The sequence below is a fragment of the Camelus ferus genome, chromosome 18 (assembly GCF_009834535.1).
Source record: "Camelus ferus isolate YT-003-E chromosome 18, BCGSAC_Cfer_1.0, whole genome shotgun sequence".
NCBI lineage: Eukaryota > Metazoa > Chordata > Mammalia > Artiodactyla > Camelidae > Camelus > Camelus ferus.
The window spans coordinates 21,604,846-21,628,425 of record NC_045713.1 but is presented as its reverse complement, the minus strand read 5'-3'; the positions used below and the strand labels follow the sequence as shown (position 1 = coordinate 21,628,425).

Genomic DNA, 23,580 nt, shown 5'->3' with positions numbered 1-23,580 from the left:
CAATGAATGGTACCCACCCTCCCCCTTTCCCCTGCAAAACACAGGACTTTATAACTACCCAGGACCCAAGCCCGGAGGCTGCTCCCACAAGTCAGGCTCTGATACTTTTGTTCATCACAACAACTGGAAAGGAGAATCAAGTAACTTTTACTAAGCAAAGAGGGTTTATCTGAATGCCAGGCAAGGCCGCTTCCCTGAGGGAAGCCTGACCTCAGACAAGCTGGACATGGAGCTCGCACAGCCAGGCTGTGACCAACCATGCAGGCTGGACTTGCACTCAGGACAAGAGAACATTCCCAAGTCGTCCCACTGCTTCTTGCTTAAACCACCAAACCCTGAGCACAGAGACAGAGATCCAGGCAGCTTCCGGTGCAAGGACCGGCCATTTTGCCAACGCTCAACACTTGATTGTTTAATTCGGAAGGTGAGAAGCGACACCGGCCCACAACACCCTGATCACTGTGCTTTACATGTTAAATTAAAACTACTGCTTTGTTACCTGCTTTTCTAAGGCAATTACAAGTCAGAAAACTTTTTATTTACCGTTATCTTAAATCCCACTGCTCTACCTTCCTTCCATCAAGTGGACCCGAACTCCACTGCTGTCCCTCTGACTCCATCCTCTTGAAGAACTCGCTTTGCATGGGGGCTGTGGGGCCAGTCTGCCTGTTGCTGGACAATGGCTCTGCTGGGTGACAGTGGGGCCTCCTTCCTGGGACCTGAAGCTCCAGGTCCCTGTCCTCTGTAGGCAGAGCCTTAACAAGAGTGGGGATTATCATCTTTGTCCCTCTGGATGTCCCTCCTAACTCGGGTCGCAATTAAGATCTTCATGCTCTGCCTCTGGCAGTTTGCTATAATGTGTCCAGGACACGTTGTATGTTAGTGGTCTCTGAGATTCTAAGTCAGTGGCATTTTGCTTTTCATTCATTTTGGAAAATTCTTGGCCTTAACTTCTTCAAATATTTTCCTGCCCTTCTTTTCTCTCTTCTGCTCTGGGTTCCATTACCTTCATGTTAAGTTCTTCATTCTGTATTTTTCATTTTTTTCCATCTGTGTTGGATATCTCAGGTTCACTGATTTTTTTCCCTCAGCTGTGTCTGCTCTGCAGTGGGTACATTTTTGGGGCGTATGTATGTGTCTAGTAGTTTTTTGTCATGTCAACCACTGTGTGTAGAAGCCAGTAGCTACTGAGTTGCACATAATTACCCAGAAGTAAGCATGCACGGCGGGGCAGGGGGCAGGGCTGGACAGTCTAGCCAGAAAAGTTGTTCAGCCCCAAACACAGGCCATGCAGGGCCCGTGCTGAGCAGCCCTTGGCCCTCAGCTGTCTTCACCTCTGGCTGGGAGGCCTCACGTCTGCCCTGTACACGCATATGCAGTCCTGGGTCATGAGACTGGGCCCAAGTCTGTGTGCAGAACTGTGGTTCCCTTCCCTGGCTCTCTCCTCCCGGACCCTCAGACCAGAGGAAGGCGGGCCTCCCTGCAAAGGACGGGATGCCCCACGCGAGCCTTCAGCCCTAACACGCCTTCCTGGCCTGTCCTTCCCCAGGGCCTCTGGCAGGGAGGCACACACATTCCCACAGAACCTTCTCCTGTCTGGAGCTTGGTCCACAAAACCAAAAGGGAGCTCGAAGCAGAATTAAAGGAAAAGTGACATGCGGATCTGTCTGTCCCGTGGCAGGAACAATGGTAGGACAGCACAGGAGTCCTATCTCCACCCTCCAGTCGATTCTACCAGCAGCAGGTCATCTGCCTGGCTTATCACTATGGCTGGCATGGCTGGTGCTCAACTGACGTGGAAGGAATGAAGAGAGAAGATGGAGGTGAGGCTGCTGCAGTGAGGGGAGCATCTGCAGGAAGCAGAGTCCGTGCACGAGCATCAGAGGTGGAACAGCCACCCAGCTCCCTTTCCGCCCTGCTCAGATCTCAGCACCGCAGACCAACGGGCCGCAAGAACTTCGCCCTGGAACTCGCAGTTCTGCTCTGCTCCCCAAGCTCCCCGAGAACCTGGGCCAGCCCTGCACTAAGCATGCCTGTCCGGGACCGACTTAGGGGAGGCCGTCCTCGCTGCCCCCAGTGGGAGCCCCGGTGCTCGATGGCTCCATGACTGCTCTGCCTGTAGCTTTCCCGCAAAGCACAGCCAGGACCTAAAGTCTACCCACCCAAAACCAAATGCTAGCTTGTACCTGGGAAACCTCCTCTGCACAGTGTGTCCACTGAGGAGGCAGGACCGTCTGGGAGGAGAATGTGGGTCCAGGGGACACTGAGGGGCTCACGTCACCAGCTGCTCCATTCCCCAAAGGGAACGACCTGTGAGGAAGCAATGGGACCTCCCGCACAGGATCCATCTCCTGAATGGAGACCACTGTTAGCAGGAAGGACCTGATACCTGAGGTCCCATTATGGCATGAGGCCCTCACCCCAACAGGAGGCCTGGGTGGGAGGCAGGTCAAGTGCAAACATGCTGTCAGACCAGACTGTGCACCGAAAGCAAATAGGGGGGCCAAGCAAGAAAAGCCAGGAAATGCAGGAAGATACATACCCCAGGTTAATGCTAAACTCGGCATGTGATATCCTAAATGACTGTCACTTACCAAATGAATACCTGAAAAACAAAAGAAAAATGTATCAATTTAGGCATGTTTTACCAAAAAACTTCCAATTTAAGCATCATGTTACCTCATTAAATACAAAGCAGCCCAGTGACTCCAGGACAGTGTGGGGACAGGCAAGAGAGCTTATGACACTACTGAGGCATGAGGTGAAGTGAGGGGAGATCTGCCCAGTTGAATGTAAGCTTAGGGTCCACCCTCTGTCTGTGATTCAACTGGCGGTGGGTTGTTAGTGGTGAGTATGATTTAGTGAAAAAACCTGGGAACAAGTGGACTCATAATTCTAACCTGTGTGTTCAAAGGTCAACTGTACTTGGTTTTCCTGCAGTGAATAATTTCCATCAAACACCATGAAAACGTCATACTCTGGAATCTCCAATTTCAAAGGAGCCCCCCATTATCCCAAGCACAGTTTTTAAGAGAAGCAACTCTAAATGAAGGACTTATAAGACATGTCTGTGGATCTGAGGGGAGTTGGGGGACTGGTCCAGGATGCACCCTGGGGTGGGAAGACGTACTGAGCACAAGAATGCTTATGGACCTGAGTCATGGAAGTAACCCCCAACGTAAGAGAAGGGGACCCGGATGGGACTGCACTGGCCCTGGAACAGCCACTCCTCATATTTGAAGCCTCCGGCCTGCAGCCCACATTAACACCAACGTCCACCAGCGCACTCCAGGGTAGAATTGCCATCAGTATCTTTAACTGACCCTGTGACTGACTATGCGGAATAAAAAGGAGCGAGGCACCGGCACTCACAACACCATGCATGAGCGTCTGCTCCGTGAGAGAAGCCGGACGCGAGGCCTCGCGCTGTGACCACACAACTATGAAACATCTGAGCAGGTGTGTCCAAACAGAATGGAAGCAGACGGGCGGCCAGGGCTGGAAGGGGACATGGCTGGGAGGGTATGAAATGTGTCAGACTAGACCGTGATGGGTCTTGCACACGTTAAATGGTTACATTTTATGGCACATAAATGATGACGTTAAGAAAAACAAATAGCTGTCTGATGAAGTACGTGTGAATGAAAGGGTGCGAGGATGGTCTATTGTTTTGTTTTTTAAAGAAACTCAAGTTCTCCCTGCTCTGAGAGACTTAGATTTTGCTCCCAAACAGTGTGTTAACGCCTTACCCCCACCTGTCTGTTAAGGACAGGCACTCCCTCTCGGAGATGGCCAGCTCACTGACAGCTCATGTCCATGGGAAGGACAGAAATCAGAGAAGCAAGAAGGGGTCTGTGCCGCCCTGCACATAAGCCAAGTGTCCGTAGCGCCTCTGCCTTGTCCTAGACAAGCGACTCCTTCACGAGGCTCTGATTTTCACAGGCCTCTGATTGGAAAATGACACCAGGATCCAGTGACTTCTCATTTTGTGAAAAGTTATCACAGATAAATATTTGTTAAATTACTCTCTCCTGGCTGGGACCGGTTAGTCGTGAAACTGCAGAATCCTCCCACTTCCTTGTCCGGTGCAGAGCTTCCCGAAGGCCTGCTCAGGAGGCAGGGAGATAGGAATTTGTAATGAAGTGTGTTCTAACAAGCCGCACAATTCCTGATGTGTGTATGAATGTCACGAGCCGACGGCCAAACAGCAGCAATACAAGATGGAAAGGCCGCCAGGACACCGCCCTCACCGGACGTGGGACCCGCCACGGCACTGGCAAGCCACATGCAAGGGCAGGGAAGCCTTTCTCAGTGTCTGACGACCACTGCCCCCTCCTGTGTCCCAGCTGAGGTGGCTCTGGGCAGCAGGTGGAGCACTCCCCTGACGAGGACGTGGGGATGAGGGGGCTTCCCTACGAGTGCGGGAACTGCACCCGACAACGCGCCTCAGCTCCGCCCTGCCCCAGGGGACAGGGCCCTGGCATCGCCAAACAATGGAGGGAACGGCACCTTCCTGCTGCCAGGAGCTCGTAAGACTCCAGCAGGGATTTATTTCTATGCAGCAAACATATTCACACCTGTAAGAGTGACTGGACCACAGGCAGGGGCAGCAGAGCGTGTCACTGCGTTTCAGGCCCAGAGCCAAATAAGGTTTTCATTTTCAACAGTCCGAATGCAGCAGCCAGGCAGAGCGTTCCCTCCATGTTTCTGCAGCTTCTGGCATCTGCTCTCGGCACTCTTTGAAATCGATACTCTGTCCCTTCTGCCAGATTGAAGTGCCAAGGTGGCTTCCTTTGCAGGAAGGGACCCCTGGAGCCCTCGACCTTGGTCCAAGTTTAGGGAGATAATCCTTTCCTCTTTGTGGGGGGCCGAGAAGGTAGGAAGAGGAAAGGGCAGCTATACAACCATCCTTAAGAGCAACAAAAAGGTCCTCTAGGATCACCAGCCAGGCAGAGCACAGATAACAGAATCAGAAATCTAACTTTCTGGAAAAGTTGATGTTAACGAGAGAAACTGGAGCAGAAGGGACAATGAGGACTTCTGATGTTGTTTTAGCAGGACAGTGCCAGGCCCTGTCAGGTTCTCCTGAGACCACTCCAATTTTATGCAATAATAATTAATGAACTCTGGCCTTGTCTCTCTTTCAGGGTCACTGATTTCCAAGATGTTTAAACTCCTAGAGCAAGAGGACTAGCACCCAGAGCACCAGAGTAAATACGCATGAGTCCACAATGATATGACCAATGCTGAGTAAATATGGGACACGGGACAGACCTGTGCGGAAGAACCTACGTCACCGTGTGCACGCTCTGCCTTCAAGGATGGGCCAACTCCCCTCCCTGTATGTGGGCTGCGCGCCCACCAAATGCGACGTCCTCCAAACAAGAACACAGAGTTGACTTCGGACAAAAAGAAGACCTTGACAGTGGAGATACCTGAAGGCATGACTCCAGCCAGAGGTCAGAGTCACTGTCAGCAGAACCAGCTCCCTGATACATGTGTGGACAACAGCACTACACCTCTGGTTTTCCTCCCAAACCCACCATCACCCTGTCAACAATGAGGAAACCTCAGACAAATCCTGCCGGAGGGACATTCTACAAAATCCCTGTCTGGTCTTCCTCAACACCATCAAGGCACCAGAAACAGAAGAGTCTGAGATGAGATTGTCCCAGTCCAGAGGAGCCCAAGGAGGCATGACGCCAGAGGATTCCTTCCCAGGGAGGGAAGAAGCAAGCAGATGTGAATAAACAACTGTGTCGGTACTGGCTTGTTAAGTGTGACAAGTGCACCGTCTAACATAGAGGATGGTAGCAGGACCGGGAGTCAGGTACACAAGAACTCAGCACTGCTTCTGCAGTGATTCAGTAAATCTAAAACTATCCTAAAAATGAAGTTTGTGAAATTAAAAAGAAATTGATGGAGCTGGGCAGCAACGGAACCTGTGCCTCAGAAGAGCTGCCTCCAATTCCGCAAACAGAGCACAGACGTCACCGTGAGGCTAGCCCAGCATCCCTCCTGCGAGCGCAACACCCAGGGCTCTGGCAATGTCAGGTTCTGGCCAAAACAAGACAACTCACCCCAAAATGAGGAACCCAGCGAGGCACCTGGCTGCTGACCCAGTGCCCAGCTGCCTCCCGCCTCAGCCCGCCTGACAGAGCTGTGCCCCCAGCCAGCAAGGTTTCCTCTATAGAACCAGATGGAACTACATATTTCACAGAGTTGCCCACCCTCGGGGACGACTGTGACTACTGCCACCCCCACCCCAACCTCAGGTACCACTAAAACCCGCTCCTCCACGCTCGATTGTGAATGATGGCAGGGTGTGATCACCAAGCACTGGCTTGGCACTGCTGCACTTGTGTCTCCCTGCACGTGGCCCAGGGGCTCGGGGGGCTTCTCACTGATGGGTCACAGTGGCTAACACTTTCCTCAAGGAGGAAGCTCTTGGAATGGCCCATCACCTAAGCTAAGCGGCTCTTATGCTTCCGGTCTTCCAGAATACTGTCCAGTGTCATCGAGAAGACACCACAGGCACCAGAAAGGCTCCGTCTAGCAGCTGGCTGCCTCCTTCCCTCAGGGGTAGAGAGCTTGACCAACCAAGACGGAACAAAGTCACAGCCTAAGAAAATGCCTCGAAAGAAGTGGGTCTGCTCCTCCTTTTCCCTTCCACCAGCCAGTGAGGCCCCAATGAAGTCCAAGGAATTTTCTCATCCATCAAGAAGCTCTGAACTGCCGGGCCTACTATATGAGACTGTGGAACCTGGGCCCAACGGAGCCCCCCTCTGGGGGATGGGGGTTGCTCCCATCTCCTATAAGGAGCCTGACAGTAGCCCTGGTTTGAGAGATGACAGGGCCTGAAAACCAAGACTGTGCCCACCCTGGTCCTCAACATGAGGGCAGCAGGTTGGGGGGATGGCAGGTGGGGTGGGGAGGGCTGCAGGTGGCAGGGCAGGTGGTGGGCGGCAGGGGTAAATGAAGAAACCACAACTCACACCTTAGACCTGCCCACACATGGAAACACAACCTTCTAGCTGCCACGCCTTGAATGTCCGAAACCCAAAGGATGCTGGCACATGTGTCCTTGACAAAGCACAGGGGCATGTGAGAAGGAGAGCTGACGGCCACCAGGGACTCAGGGCCACAAAGGTGCTGGCAGCAAAAGAAGGTTCTGGAAACATTTTGCAGGTAAAATCAAGAGGATATGGAGGTTGGTGAAACACAGGGGAAGTGGGGAGAAACATGAAAGAGTCCCAGGTCTCCCCGGGGTCCCACCTGGGGTAAACAGGCAACGTGTGGATGCAGTGACTTGTGGAACTGGGGACAAAGGCACAGCAATGACACAGCCCAGGTATTCACAGGGCCGGTACAGGGCCTGAGCAAGCTGCACAGACTCATGGGACCTGGGAGCAGACTGAGGGAGCAGCAGGGCAGCGCTCTCACTGCCATGGCGGCCCCATGCCTGCCCGCGTGGCAGAGGACCCGGGAGAGCAGAAACCCCGGCGGGGGCAGACCACCGGCGTGACCCGTCTCGGTTCCCTTCCTCCTGCTAGAGGTGGGAACACTGGGATCTCACCCTCCCTCCCACTGCACCTCCTGCCACCACCAGACAAGGAGTTAATAAAGCCGTCTTTTCTGGCTCCTTTGAAAACACTCGCTTTCATGAATCTGAGGACCTGGGTCATCACCCTGTGAAGCACTGAGTGCATAACTGAAGAAGCCGCTCTCCCCGATACGAAGGTCTTCGACCAGCACCTCTGTGAAGATTCGTCAGGCTCCGCCTGCTTCGCAAACACTTATTGGGACCACATGGGGAAGGCCAGAGAAGGGCGGTCATGGTCCCAGAATGTGCAGGCTGTCGGGGAGAATTGTCTGACTCCGCCCAAGACACTGACATGGGGCCTCCCTTGGTCTCTCTGCAGCAATACAGGAGCCCACTTCTACTGAGGATGTCACAGACACTGGTCTGGGTCCGCAGGAGCAGAGAGAGCACCCACTTAAGAGAAAGGAGAGAGGGGGCCCTAAGCAAAGCACCGGCACACACGAGCAAGGCTGGGCAGGCGCCGTGAGGCCACGAGACCCCAGTGCAAGGGCTGTGGTGCAGGGAGAGATGTGCCTGGTGCCTCTGTGCCCCAAGGGGGCTTCCTGTCCCCACCGCAGAATGCCAGTTGGACAACACTTGAAAGACAGCCCATCAACGGTGTCCATTATCTGAGCATCTCATCCCAAACAGATATCCTTTTCTCTCAAGTTATAAAATAAACGGAATGTGAAAGAACAGAGTGTGTCTAACTTTCGTGCTGGGGTATCACAAAAAGGAAGCCAGACTTCATTTAAGGTGTCATCACTCTCGTAGTAAGTTTCCAGTGTCACTATGACAACCCAGAAACTATCATCTGTCAGGGGAACCCGAGTCAAGGGGGACCTGAATTTGCCTTCCAGGCTGAGGGGCCTGACCATGCTGACAGTCTCATCTGGGGCCCCATACCTGGGCCACAACCAGAGGCCTGCAGTTCAGCTAGGAACACGGACATTTGGCATCAGGAACATGGTAAATAATCCACTGGTCTCCACTGACAGATTATTTTTTCCTTTTACATTTTTCACCTAAAACATCTCATGCATCCTTTCTGAGAAGACATAGTTTCATTTTATTTTGCTTTAGTGAGCTTAAATTAATTTGAATCACATTTTTTTAATATACCCAAGTGAAGGGGAGCAGAACATCTTTTCCAGTGAAAAAATATGACTATTTTCGGCCACGTGTACTCACGACAGGTTTTCAAAACTCTTCCCTGACCAGTACATCCTAGATGTGATAAGGAAATGCTGTTTAAAGTAAAACTGACAGTGGATATGACTTTACTGGTTGCTAGGTGCAGGACGGCACCCCCGAACCACACGTCAAAGAGCCGAAGCAGCCTCCCTGCACCGGGCACTGCACTCCCACTCTTGGTAACTCCAGCTGTTCAAACGGGACACATGCACCTAGAAGTCTCCCTCCTCTGGCATGACTTAGAATCACATGTCCCAAGAGACAGTAGCCTCTTAGACATCAAGAAAAACCCACCCAGAGTCATCTTGTGCTGGTAAACACCCACTGACTGGAGAGGGGGCAGTGACCATGTGTGGCCGCCGTGGAGGTCAGACGCATTGAGGTGGCAGTGCCCTGTGAATCCCAGGTGGGCAGGAGCAGACGGGAGCGAGGGCAGCTTCACCTGCCTCGCAGCTGCCAGATGGGCATGAGGCACACTCCACCTCATGGGTGTCAACCCCTATTTCTACCCTACCCACCTGGGCCTTAGAAAAGAAAATATCATAAATCAAATGTAAATCTCCTCCCTTCAGGAACCCAGTGCAGTTTCTGTATGAACTGAACCCATGGTGCTGACACACAATACTACGTTGCCGGCGACCCTGTGGAAACCTGGTAAGTGACACCTGACACCTGTGGGTGTTTCTTCCGATAAATGCAGCTCATGCCACGTGGCCAATCACACTGAAGTTTCCCAAAGTCTTTGCATAAGTTAGAGCTCTCACCACCAGGTTGTTTGCTGGGCAACAGTAACATGTCCACACCAGGGCCCCAGGAAGCAGGGAGGGCAGCTGGGGTGACTGACGTGCCCTCCTACCTGCAGACTGGATTGGGAGGAGGTGCCTTCTGCTCGCACACCAAGTGTCACTCAGACTTGCTCAGGGACCAGGGCCCAGATGACAGGAGCTGGGAGGGATGCCAGATGGCTCCCAGCCCACAGGCACAGCCCTGGGACCACTCTAAATAAACCAGCAAGTGGCACTGAGGGAGTCAGGCATCTAAGTTAAAACCTACTCGCTGTCGTGGTCCAGGACCTTGCCAGCCCCACGGCCTGAGCCTGCACCCCAGACTGTCAGGCCACCAAATGAAGCTTTCCTCCCAAAGGGCAGAGGCCCCCAGTGGGAACATTGTTGCAGCAGGAGCCCCAGAGGTGCTTAACCTCCTGCTCATCTACACAGACATCTCCTTCTCTGCTTCCTGCTCGTCTACCCAGACACTACCCCCTCCATGTCCACACAGACCCTGACGTGTCTACAGAGACACCATCCCCAACCCCAGAACTTTCCTTACAGAGACCTCTGGTAAGTGATCTTTCCTGAATGCTGGCCTACAGCCTGAAAGAAGAGTGGCATTGCCCGCCCCTCCTGGTCTGACTGCAGCAGAGCACCGTACGGTCCCTCAACTTTCATCTGGGTCCATCCCAAGCCATATACTGTGCTGATGCCCTGTCTTTAGTCCCATATGACTTTTTTGGTTGTCTGGCCTCCTGGAGCCAACACCACCTCTGATCTGCCGGTACTGGAGCCTGTTCTCCCCAAAGGGCCAGCCTGACCTCTGACCTTTGGCAAAGGTTCCTTCAAACACAGGCTGGCAGTATGACCAAAGGTCCATGCTCTGGAGGTGACCTTGGTAATTGCTTATTTTGCAAATTGACATGATGTTTTGTAAACTTTTCTGAATCCTGCTGTTTGCATGTCACAATACATTGCAAAAATCAATCTAATTCAACTCATTATTTTAAGGTTCCTTTGGAACAAGGAAGGAGAGGTGGGAGTAGGAGCAGAAGCAGACCTCCAAATGAAGCCCCACCACCAGAGGGCTCCCAGCAGCCCCCCAGCCACTCCCCCTCCAGTTCACAGCCTCCCAGCTTAGCACACTGGCAACGCAGTCTCAGGTGCGGCCATGAAACTCCCAACAGAATCGAAATTATTCCTAAAGAGAAAGGCTCCTGGATTTTGGTTAACTATGTTCAGTAGCATTTACCATGGCCTAATTAAAATGGTGACATTTTCCGAACTGACATAAGAAGAAAGCTTGTTCAATCTCTCCTCCTGCCAGGAGGCCTCGGTGTGCTCTGGGGGTGACATCCCAAGACCCTGAGTGACCACACATCTGGACTATACGTGCCTCAACCTTCCCTCTTACCAGATCTGCCCCACGTTGACCAAGGACATGTAGAGGACCCAGAGAGCAGCCATGAGAATCATATTGGCGCAGCCGAAGACCAGGATGAAAGAGGAGATACCCAGCCCAAGAAGCGCAAGGGCGTCTAGGTTGGAGTCCATGTGAGACCAGTCCAGCAGCCAGAGGATGGTTGGGGCGTAGCTCACAGCATCCCAGCTGACCTGCCCCCGGAAGTGCCGCTGCACACTCCTCAGGTACGTGCTGCAGGGCAGCAGGCCCCTGTCTCCAATTAGCTGCTTGTTCTGGTGGAGGGCCACCAGGAATGCCACACCTGGAAGAAAAGAAGACAAAAGTAACATGAAGAGGAACACAGTCCTCTGTGGATACCAATGGGCACTTTTTAGATGTGTAGGTGGCTGGGCCAGGCAAGAAGATGAGGAACAATCTGACCAATGGTTTGGACTCCAGGTGTCTGAGCATTTCACAAAATCTTGAGGGTCTTAGAAGACCCAGCCTTAGAAGCCACAATGCACATGTATATGTACACATACCTATGTGTGTTATATCTACTTATACACAATGTATATATGTATATAAAATATACACATTTAAATAAAACATGTGCCTATTTACATAAAATGGTTAGTTAACTATCCCAGAATGAACTCTGCTTACAGAAAATTCACAATAAAACATTCATGTCAGAAAAATAAGAAGGCCTCAAATACAAACTTCCACCTTAAGAAATCAGAAAGAACAAATTACACACAAAATAAGCAGCAGAAAAGAAATGTTTTAAAGGAGGCGAACACCAAAACAAAAGAGAAAGTCAATAAAACTACAAGTTGATTCTTAGATAAGATCAACATAATTGATAGAATTCTAGCCAGACTTATCAAGAAAAGGAGAGAAGATATCAATATTAGAGGTGAAAAAGGGAACATCATTATGGATCCTACAGACACAAAAAGATAATAAAGGAATACCACAAATCTCTCTAGGGTTGTATATCTGACAACTTAGATGAATTAGACGAATTACTTGAAAGACTACCAAACTCAAAAACATTGATGGTTTTTTTCAAAAAACCATCAGTGTAATTCAGCATACTAACAAACTAAATAAGAAAATCATATGATAGTATAAATAGACACACAAAAAAGTACATGAAAGAATTCATCCCTTCATGATTAAAAAAAAAAACTTTCGGGGGGACGGTATAGCTCAAGTGGTAGAGCACATGCTTAGCATGCATGAGGTCCTGGGTTCAACCCCCAGTACCTCCTCTAAAAATAAATAGACAAATAAACCTAATTACCTACCCCCTCAAAAATAACTTTCAGCAAATTAAGAACAGAGGGAACTTCATCAATCTATAAAAGATAGCTATGAAAAACCTACAGCAAAGATCATACTTAAAGATTAGTGACTGAATACTTTCCCCCTAAGATTTGGAACAAAGCAAGACTCTCTCATTACTCTTATTCAGCACTGTATGGAAAATCCTAGCTAGTGTAGTGTGGTAAGTATAAGAACTAAAAGACATATAGATTAGAAAGGAAGACATAAAACTATCTTAAAAAAGTTTTTTTTAATTAAAGTACAGTCAGTTTCAATGTGTCAATTTTTGGTGTACAGCACAATGTCCCAGTCATGCATATACACACATATATTCGTTTTCATACTCTTTTTCATTAAAGGTTATTATAAGATATTGAATATAGGGTGATGGTGCCTTCATAGAATGAGTTTGGGAGTACTCCCTCCTTTTCAATCTTATGGAAGAGTTTGAGAAGGACCAGTATGAGTTCTTCATTGTATGTTTGGTAGAATTCCCCAGTGAAGCCATCTAGTCCTAGGCTTTTTTTTGCAGGGAGGTTTTTCATTGCTAATTGTATTTCGTTTCTAGTGATTGTTCTGTTGAAGTGGTCTATTTCTTCTTGAACTTACCATATGATCCAGCAATCCCACTTTTGGGTGTATATCCTTTAAAAGATACATGCATCCCAGTGTTCATAGCAGCACTATGTATACAATAGCCAAGACATGGAAGCAACCGAAATGTCCATCGACAGATGATTGGATAAAGAAGTTGTGGTATAGTTATACAATGGAATACTACTCAGCCATAAAAAGAATAAAATAATGCCATTTGTAGCAACATGGATGGAACCAGAGATCGTCATTCTAAGGGAAGTAAGCCAGAAAGAGAAAGAAAAATACGATATGATATCACTTATACGTGGAGTCAAAGAAAAAAAAAGACACTCATTCTATGAAGCCACCATCACCCTGATACAAAAACCAAAGACACTACTGAAAAAGAAAATTACAGGCCAATATCACTGATGAACACAGATGCAAAAATCCTCAAAGCTATCTTTATTAATAGATGGCATTATTGCCTATGTAGAAAATCCCAAAGAATCCACAAAAACAAACCCTGTGGCACAAATAAGTGAGTTTTTCAAGGTCACAATATACAAGATCAATATACAAGTCAGCTGTATTCCTATGTATCAGCAATGAACCACTGTAACCTAACTTTTTGTTTAAAATTATAATAGCAACCCCACAAAGTGCCTAGATAAAAAACTAACAAAATATACACAGAATCTATATGTAGGAAACTACAAGACATAATGAAAGAAATAAAAAAAAGATGTAAATAAATGGAGAGATTCATTGTGTTCATGAACTGGAAGAGTCAGCATTATTTAGATGTCAGTTCTCCCCAATTTGATCTATAGATTCAATGCAATCTCAATCAAAACATCCAATAAGCTTTTCACAGATACTGGCAAGTTGATTCTAAAATGTATATGGAAAACCAAAGAAACTAAAATAGCCAAAATAATTCAGATAAAGAACAAAGTTTGAGGACTCTTATTACTCAATTTTAAGACTTACTACAAAGCTACAGTAAGCAATAGTGTGGTACTGGCAAAAGGACAGACACGTAAGTCAACAGAAAAGACCAGAGAGCCCAGAAAGAGACCTACACAAAAACAGTCAACTGATTTTTGACAAGGGTGCAAAGACAGTTTAAAGGAGAAAGACGTTTTAACAAGTGGTGCTGGAACAACTGGACGTCACATGGACAAAGATGAACCTTGAGACATACTTCACAACTTACAGAAAAATTTATTCAAATTGGACCAGAGATCTAACTGTAAAACATGGAAGTATAGAACATCTAGAAGAAAATATAGAAGGAAATTTATGTGACTTGGGTTTGGCAATGAAGTTTTAGATACAACACCAAAGGCACGATCCATGAAGGAAAAAAACTGATAAATTCTACTTTATCAAATGAAAAACTTTTGCTCTGTAAAAGACATTTTTAAGAGAATGAAAAGACAAGTCACAGATTGGGAAAAATATCTCCAAATCACATTTCTGATAAAGTACTTGCATCCAGAATACTTAAAGTACTGTTAAAACTGAATGATGAAGAAAAAGAAAAAGAAAACAAAAAATTCAACAATGAGAAAACAAACAACCCAGCTTTAAATGGGCAAAAGATCTGAACAGACACTGAAAGTCATCTGCTGCACACAAAGAAGATACACAAATGCCAAATAAACACATGAAAAGATGTTTAATATCATTTGTTACTGGGGAAACGCCAATTAAAACCACAGTGCAGTATCACCACACACCTATCATAACAGCCCAAGTCCAAAAAATGAAAATACCAAATGCTCCAGAGGATTCAGAACAACAGGAACTCTCATTTGTTGCTGGTGGGATGTAAACTGGTGTGGCTACTCTGGAAGACAGTTTGGAAGTTCCTTATGAAGTTAAACATAGATTTACCATATGACCCAGCAATTATACTCTTAGGTATTCACCCAAATGAACCAAAAACTTACACTTACACAAAAGCCTGCATGCAAATGTTTACAGGAGCTTTGTTCATAACTGCAAAAACTGGAAACAACATAGACGCCCCTCAGCATTGGAATGGATAAATAAACTATGGTGCATTCATACAATGAAATGATATTCAGAGAGAAAAATGCAGAAGCTGCTGATTCACGCAAGTGCATTTCACTAAGTAAAGGAACCCAGACCTAAAGTCTACACACACTGTAGGATTCCATTCACCTGACATGGGGCAGAACACAGATCAGAGTGTGCCAGGGGCTGGCTGGTGGCGGAGGCAGCCGACTACGTGCACAGGAGAATTTTCAGAAGATGGAACTATTCTGTATGGTACTTGGGTGATGGATAACTATGCATTTGTCAAAACTCATAAAAATGTACATCACAAAAACTGAACTTTAATGTATATAAACTCAAAACAACCTAGCCAGGAGGTCAGGGAATGCCAGGATGGAACGCAGACTGTGACAAATGATCCAACGCCACTGCAAATGTATAGAACGGCCACACTGAATGGAAGGCATGAGGGAGACCTGGCCTAAGTAACTTTAGAAATTGTTTGAGTGAAAATTGTAAGTACAATGGCAAAAGGAACTGTATACAAACACTGGAGTCTAATTGATGTTCCTCTCAGGGGTGGGTGAACAATTTTGTAACTGCTTTGCATGTGCACTGGGGTTGAGCAAATAAACAAACCATGGGAGATGGCGGGGCAAGATTTCTCACTAGCGGAGAAAGGAAGTTCCAGACAAGCAAGAAGGGAAGGACAACACATATCCTGAGTACTGGATTAGAATCGGAGATGTGAGTATGATCGTGTTTACCCTAATATATAGTGAAATGGACACACAGAGAAATGGTCACATGTGACTGTGCACACACATGTATGTAACCTAGCTCTGTCTGCTAAGAGTCTGGAAGCAGTGACATGCAATGCAATGGGCACTCTTGGCAGCCAGATCTAGGTTCTTAACATCACTCTCCAATCAAAGGAACAAGGGCTCCCAGAGAAATGGCTGCTTTTAGAGCTGAGAAATAAGAGAGGAGACTGCAGCATCCTGCAGCACCCTGCAGCACCAGGAAGTAAGGAAGCACTCACAGAACGAAGAACAGAGGCACGGCACAAGGACAAGGGAGACAATTGGGAAGAACCACCACTGACTAGAGCCAGACAATTTGATACCACAATGGTAACAGTGTGGGACCATAACCCAGAGTGTAAACAAACATGGCGACTGCTAAATAAATTCCTTACAGAGGAAATCTAAGTAATACATGAAGATGCCCCCTTGGGCAGGGGGTGGCGGCGCTGATGACCCCTCCCCTGGAGAGCAGGCTGGACCCCATCACTGGCTTCCAGAGGACATAGAATGGATGGGAAGAGTAGAATCTGACGGGAGAAACACCTGGCACACACCTCAACCAGGTGATCCAGGTGAACATAATCCATGATGTGAAAGGGACCTCACCTCTGTGGGACTCTCCTCAAATCACAACCTGTCCAGTCATGAGAAAATACTGGACAAACCAATTGAAGGACATTCTACCAAATATATGACCAGACCTGCTCAAAACTGTCAGGGTCATCAAGAACCAGGGACGTCCGGAGACTGCGAGTGTCATCGCATGTTTACCCTAATATATATTTAAATGGACACACGGAGAAATGACCAGAGGGAGCTCAGGAGTGGTGAGGGCTAACGTCAGGCGCTCCTGGGAGGGACCCAGAACCAGAAGGGGCACTGGTGGAAGTCTGACAGTCTGGAGTTTGGTTAGTAGTTTTAAAAATAAAAGGGTGAATGTTTCTTGAAAGCCTACTATGGGCAGCTCACTGCCCTGTAGGAAGAAAACTGAGACCTGAGCCCACCTGTGAGAGAAGACATCCAGGACGTCATGAATAAAGACAGAGTGCTAGACACCTGGTCTTCTCCCTGCCCCCTTCTTCCCACACCCCTCCTGCTGCCTCCACCACTGGGCAGAAACTACCCAAGTCCACGTGCCACTGACTTTCCTGGTAACGTCGAGGCCATCCCACCGTGGTGCCCACCCAGCCCTGGCCCTATGTGTGTGTGCACGCACATGCATCCAGGTGGAGCCTGTCTCTCCTGACTCAGACTGCTCCTGCACACTCCAAAACCCACTCTGGGCTCTTCCACACAGGGGGACCTAATCAGCAAAGGCTGAACAGCTGGATGTCCCCCCTCCCCATAACCACAGTTCACAGTTCAATGCCATGAAAGAAAAATGAGATTTGGCTTCGCCAATTAAATAGTTTAAAAAAGTAAACTGAAGACGAGCAGCATAGGAAACTTCCAACCTTACCTACAGGAAAAAATGAATATAGAAGGGATTTAAATTTCAGAAGAAAAAAACCTATTTTTCACTCCTGTTACAGAAATGGCTAAGTAGAAAGAAAAAACAATTCAAAAAAAAAAAAAAATCACAGGATCTCAAAGCTAAACCAAACAACCAAACTTAGAAAGGCTCAGTCACCCCCACCCTACTCTAGGAAGGAAGGAGACAGCTCCCCCAAGACTCAGCTCTAAGAAGGAAGGAGTCAGCCCCCAACCCAGCTCTAGGAAAGCTTCTCAGCTGCTCCTTGAAGGGGTAACTCAGAGACTGATCTAGAAGAGGGGACCAGGTCACCTTACGCATTATCAAAGATGTCTGCAAATATTTTCTTCAAAAATCAAAAAGAAAAAATTTAGTCTTCTCTCCCCTTCAGATAAAATGCATTAAAATTAAAACAGAATCATCTGCAAAATGTCACTCTCCACTGGGTGGTTTTATTGACTGCGGTTAAAATCTGGGACTTGGCACAATAACCACCAATACTTTTTCTTTAAAGGCGTGTACTATACAGAGCTCAGAAGTAGGGCAGTGTTTGTTTTTTAAACAAACTGGAAGCATTTTACAGAGAAGCTTGTAAAACCAAGCAGAGCATTTCATTAGAATTCATGGGGCCTGGAGGAAAGAACAAGAACTAACTTCCCATGAACTCTCAGAACCGCTGAAAACTTAGAACAGAAAACTACACAAGATTCCAGTATTCTTTTGGTTCCATTTTTTCCCTCAGATTTTCCAGAGAACAGCTAAGAGTGCAGCAAATGCAGGTGTAGGTGGGTCTGCTGGGCCCCGTCAGTCCTGGGCTTGGGCACTGACCCCACCCGACCCCAGGTGACACTCCTCTTGACCACGAGTGTGACAAGGTGCCACCTTTAGAGGGTGCGGTCTGGGTTCATCTCAGACTCTCCAAGAGATCATTAGCTGGCGGGAAAGACGTAATAAACTCCACTACATGTAATGTTAGCAAGGAAAGATGACAAGCATGACACCACACAACGCATCCAAACCAAAAGGACAGTACCGCGAGCTGGCAAATCCAGGAATTAAGAGTTAGGCTGAAACTAGCTTGAGATCCTTTTGAAGTAGAATTTTTAAAGAAACATTATCCCGGGGACTCCACAGTGACAGTCTGGAACCAGGGAGATAAATAATTTTACTGATGCATCAAAAAAATCTTCCGCTGGCTCCAGTGCTCACAGCTCCTTCTGGAGAGCCCTGCAGTGGCAGTCACCTTCACACGGCTTCTGACGATCACGGCAGTCACAGAGGTGCGTCCACGTTGGGAGTAAAACTCCAGGGCCCAGGAGGAGCTCACCTCCTTTTCCATCACATCCTCATTTAGCTTCAGGCTCTGGCCGGAGCTGGGAGTCTTGGTGGGCTGGTGGTCCCCAAATAGGGTGCAGCTGGGACCCACTGGGGTATCTGGACAGACATGAGCCTAAAGTCAGCAGACTGGGCAGACCCAGAAGAGCTCGTCCAGAATGAGGGCAGGAGTCTTTTAAGTCCAAGTGAGCTCACTGAGGCCCTGAGAAGGAATGAGGGAGGGAGCTCACAGAGCCATGCTATTACATGACAGGGACAAGGGTGGCAAGGCAGCAGGCTCGAAAAGCTCCCAGAAGGAAAGCAAGTCCCTATGGTACTGTAATATCATAAGAAATATTTATTTGTTCTTCGTCCTGGTTCCTGGCACAGAGCTCCTAAAATCCTGGGGATTTCCTGAGTGATGGGGTGAGAGGAGCATCTGTCATTCATAACAAGCCCCATTCAACCTCACCCGGGTTTATACCAATAGGCTCTCGGGGGATCGGAGGATGAGGACTGGTTCCCAGGGGAACTTTCAGCCCCACTCCTGACCTCCAAACTCCAGAGGGGGAGGGGCTGGAGACAACTACTCTCCAACTACCAGGGATTTAATCAGTCATGCCTATGTACTGGAGCCTCCCTACAAACCCTACATGAAGGGGTTCAGGGAGCTTCTGGCTGTGAACATGTAGAGGTGCAGGGAGGGTGGCTCCCACAGGGGGTATCAGGGCTCCACACCCCTTTTCTGAGCATCTCTTCCATCTGGCTGTTCCTGAGTCATGTGTCCTGTATGATAAACCAGTAAACAGAAGCAAAGTGTTTCCCTGTGTTCTGTGAGCCATTCTGGTACCCTGAGGTCATGGGCACTCCAATTTACAGCTGGTAGGTCAGAAGCACAGGTGACGACCTGGACTTGTGACTGGTGTCTGAGGTAAGGGGTCTGTGGGACTAAGCCCTCAGCCTGTGGGGTCTGCACTGACGCCTGGCAGTTAGCGTAAGAACAAAGTGATGTGTGGGACACACAGGTGGTGTCTGGACAATGAGAGGATTAGTCAGTGTGAGACAGAAGCCACATCTGGTGTGAGCAGAAGAGATGACAGTGTTTCCCTTTAATCACCTGCAAAAGAGCAGGAGTCAGACTGGGTAAAGACTCCTCAGCACCACAAAACTCCAAGGAACACTGCTCAGACTAAGAACCACAGACCCAGGCATATGGATACTTCCCATGTGTGCAAGGAAGGACAGGACACAGAAGGTTCACCTCTCCACATCCTTTTTTGGAAAGCTGTTTGGGGATACACACCAGCCAAGAGAGAGAACAAACTAAAAAAATAAGATGTGAGATCAGAGGAATCATGACTACAACTCCGAGAGAACCAGGGACCTCAAGGGTGGGCACTCTGTGAACTGAGTGATCAGCTGGGGCACTGACTGGAGAGGGAGGAGGACACAGTTGGAAAGGTATCCCGTGGTGACACAGAGTGATAAAGACTGCAAAAAGTCCAGGAAATTTTACGGAGCAGGAGCTGCTTCCAGAAGACAGAGGATGGAGGTATTAAACACTGTCCCTGAATGCAAGGAGCTTCCGGGGAGATGCACAGATAGGTAGGCTAACAGCAGTAAGGACGCTGTTAGATGTGCAGAGGGTATAGGAAGCACAGGACTGGGGTCCATTATTCAGCTTCCTGGTTAGCAGGCCATGAGAGCAACGATAACCTCCAACATCAAGGGAAATGTGTGAAGAGCCGAAGGGATTGTGGGAAATCCCTGGAACTTAAAGGACTCTGAGGTACCTCTCAGCCCCCATGAGATCTGGAACCCTCTAGAAAGAGATCAATGCAGGATGACTGCCCACCTGCCTGGGCCATCTCAGCCACAGAATCTCATCACTGGAAGATGGGAAACTGGTTCCTTTGCAGAAAAACACTGATTCTACCCCAAATAGAGACAAAAGATAGGGGGGAAATGCATCTACCAAAGCAAATCATTCTGTTCTCAGCACCAGGCTTAAAATACATGCTTGCCCCGGTGGTGCAAAACAGGTTTCATCCTGAATTGAATAGAGCATTCCTATGGAGATCAAAGGCTGGCCCACTCATCGGAGAGCTGAGCTGGGTTTTATAAACTGTGCTCTCTCCAAGCAAAGCCACCAGGGTCTTTCCACTGTTGCGGGGCCAGTTTAAAGGTCCATTGGAGTCTCGCAGATCAACTTTGTCTTGACTCCGTCTTTTGCTAAGAAACAGCTCAAACGTTTAGAATGACTATTTAATCCTGCGGGGGATAAAGCAATACTGGCAAGAACTATTTTTTTTTTTGCAATAACTTAGCACAACAGGAAGAGCTGAAAGCCGGTACCGGAGATCCCCCATTTTGGTGCAGAGGCCCTCCGAAAGTCTCGCGGCGACAACTGGCCTCCACCACCACGGTGACCCCACAGTGTTTGCTGAAGGTCGCTGTGCAAAGAGCTACATCCTCACCCCTCCTTTCGCGTGCGCGGGAAGGGGCTTAGACTTGAAGCTGGCACGTTTGGTCCCCGCGGCACGCAACCACGGCCCCCGCGCCAGGGACCAGAGCCCTCCGGAACCCACAAGAAGGGGAGCTGCCCACTCGCTCCAGGCCGTCTCAGCCGGGGGCTGCCCACCATCCCCACTGGCCCCCGCACTTCCAGGTTCCTTTGAGCAGCCCAGTTTGGCTTCAGGCACCGCTGCTCGGCTCAGGGAGTTTGAATACTCCGGGCGTGTGGGCCGGACCAGGGAATGCACTCCGCGCTGGGTGGGAGTCCAGCGGTGTTCTGGGAGGTGGGCCTCGGGGCAGGCCACGCAATTCTCTGCCTGGCTAGCACCAAACCCCGCAGGTGAGAACGAACCTGCTAACCAAGCTTCAAAGCTGCCATACGAGGGGAGGACGCCTGAGCCTCTCAGCCGGAGTCGCAGGGGCCGCAGCTCGTGGAACCTGCAGGCGGCAGAACGGAGTCGCGGCCGCACAGACTCCTGGTCAACGCGGGGTCGCCGTGGGGGCCCCACCGGCCCTGCGCTACCTTCATCTCCCCGCCTGGACCCGCCCGATCCGGCAGGGCGAGGAACGCGCAAAGCCGCGGCTCGGCGGCGAACCGGCTCCGGGGGCGGTAGGGGGGTGGGTCGGGGGCAGGGCGCGCGCAGAGGAGCCACACAGGGGGCCCAGCCCGGCGGACTTACAGTAAACGAAAGCGAGGGCCCTCAGGAGCACGATCCTGGTCAGCCAGAAGGTGCCCGCACGAAGGCGAGCCGGGCAGCCCGCGGGGTCGCGCCCCGGCCCTGGCGGAGACCCATGCACTGGGCCCGCTGCCTCGGCCTTCCGCTTCCTCAGCGACTCCTCGGGCGCCGCCATCACCGGGCGGTCAGGACGCATGCGCGAGGAGAGCCTCGCGCCGGAACGCCCCGCCCACGCCGAGAGGCCCCTCCCGCAGCCGGAGGTCACGCCCACTCCGCCGGTCACGCCCACGCCAGGGGGAGTGCGGACCAGGCCCGATCGCTCGCGCGCCCCCCGCAGGCCTCGAGGAGCGTTGCACCCGTGAGGTGGGTGCCTGGAGGACCGCGCAGCGCCCTACCGGAAGCTGGATTGACCCACTCACTCACTCACTCACTCACTCATTCGTTCATTTACTCACTCACTGACTCATTCATTCACTCATTCATTCACTCACTACATCAGCCAAGGTTGCAGAGGCCCTCGATGCACTCCCCTAACCATGTGCCTGTCTTCTTGGGAGGGGCAGAAGGTACTTCAGAAGCAGAAATGCAATGTAAAGGAGACTGTTGGAAAGCGAATGTCTGACCACAAGCCTGGTCAGCGTCCAGGGCAGCTGGGATTTGGTAGCCAAGGACCCCGGAGGGTACTGCACTCCCTCTGCGTGCCCTGGCTGTGTGTGGACTTGAGTTCCTGCAGAGGAAAGGCTAGAGCAGCAGCTTCATCCCGGAGCTCTAGGCTGTCACCCCTTGTATGGGATGTGTGGCCAGGTACCTCACAGGTATCCCCTCACCAACTCCCCATCTCTGCTGTCTGAGGAGGATGCCGGAGTGATGGTCACACAGCTAGTGAAGGACAGTGCAGGCAGCAGCTGGGCCCTAAAATTCAGATCCTCCAGCTTTTTTCCCTCTTCCCCATCATGACCTCACAATTTATCCTCACAGGACAAGAAAGTTCCCTTAGACAGTATTCCTACTGGCTCTCAAGTCTGGGCATCCAGCCACAGGGGAGAGTGATGCACTGAGGATTCAGAGGAGGGAAGAACTTACTGACTAATGACCCAAGCAGAACCCTAGTGAGGACACCAGCAACTCTACATTTTGAAGATACAGGAGAGGTGTCTCTAAGTGGGTGGAATCATAGGCATTCCTCAGAGAAAAGAGGAGGTGTATAAGAGAGTAGGCATTAGAGTTATTAGGTAAACTGTGGGACACTGGAAGCAGATCATTGAGGTAGGTGTGGGTTTTCTTATTAATTTTTTAGAACTCTTTAAATATTAAATATCCTATTCTTGTAGGTATATTGCAAATATCTGTCCTGCGTTTTTTGTTTGTTTTTACATCTTGTTCCTAGTGTTTGACATATAAATTATCAATATTTATGTGGTCAAATGCTCGGTCTTTCTTGCTTGTTTAATTACATCTTCACCACCTATAGTAGGAGCCCCATGAAGTCAGAGACTGGCTCCGGACATAGGATCTCCCAAATTAGGCTGGACCAGCAACTTCTAGAACCCCTCTTCAGCCTCCAGCTCCCACCCTTATTGTTGGTGTAATAGCGTTTATGTGCATCTTAGTGTGATTGTTTTTTTAAAGCTCCCCTTTCTTTCTATGAAAAATCCTTCCTTTTGACCTCATCTGTGAAGTGGGACTTGTGAAATATTTTCAGTGCAGGGTGCAAACACCTTCTGCATCCTGGTGAGCCCCCAGCAGGGAAGCGTGTGCCCTAGGGCTTAACACTTAGCCTTGGCAATGCCCTGCTTCCAGGTCCTTCCACATGAACCTACAACCTGCACCCCCACCCCCATGTTGTTCGGGCGCTGCTTTCGGGATGGGCCCAAACAGCCATTTGGGGAAAGTGGGGAGAATCCAGCACCCCCA

The 23,580-nt window shown here is 49.4% G+C and overlaps 1 protein-coding gene across 7 annotated transcripts in view; it reads right to left on the bottom strand.

The window, feature by feature from the left end:
• LMF1 (lipase maturation factor 1) overlaps positions 1-21,890 on the bottom strand; it is an 87,538-nt gene extending 65,648 nt beyond the window's left edge. For all 7 annotated transcript variants that reach the window (XR_004312721.1, XR_004312722.1, XM_032460606.1 and 4 more), the window contains exons 1-3: positions 21,670-21,890; positions 10,961-11,270; positions 2,595-2,605 (exon numbers count right to left, since the gene is read on the bottom strand). Coding sequence is in view for 5 of the 7 variants with exons in the window: in XM_032460606.1 (XP_032316497.1) it covers positions 2,595-2,605; positions 10,961-11,270; positions 21,670-21,862 (514 nt within the window). In the remaining 2 variants the exon portion in view is untranslated. The remainder of the gene's footprint in view (positions 1-2,594; positions 2,606-10,960; positions 11,271-21,669) is intronic.
• Positions 21,891-23,580: the final 1,690 nt, after the last annotated feature.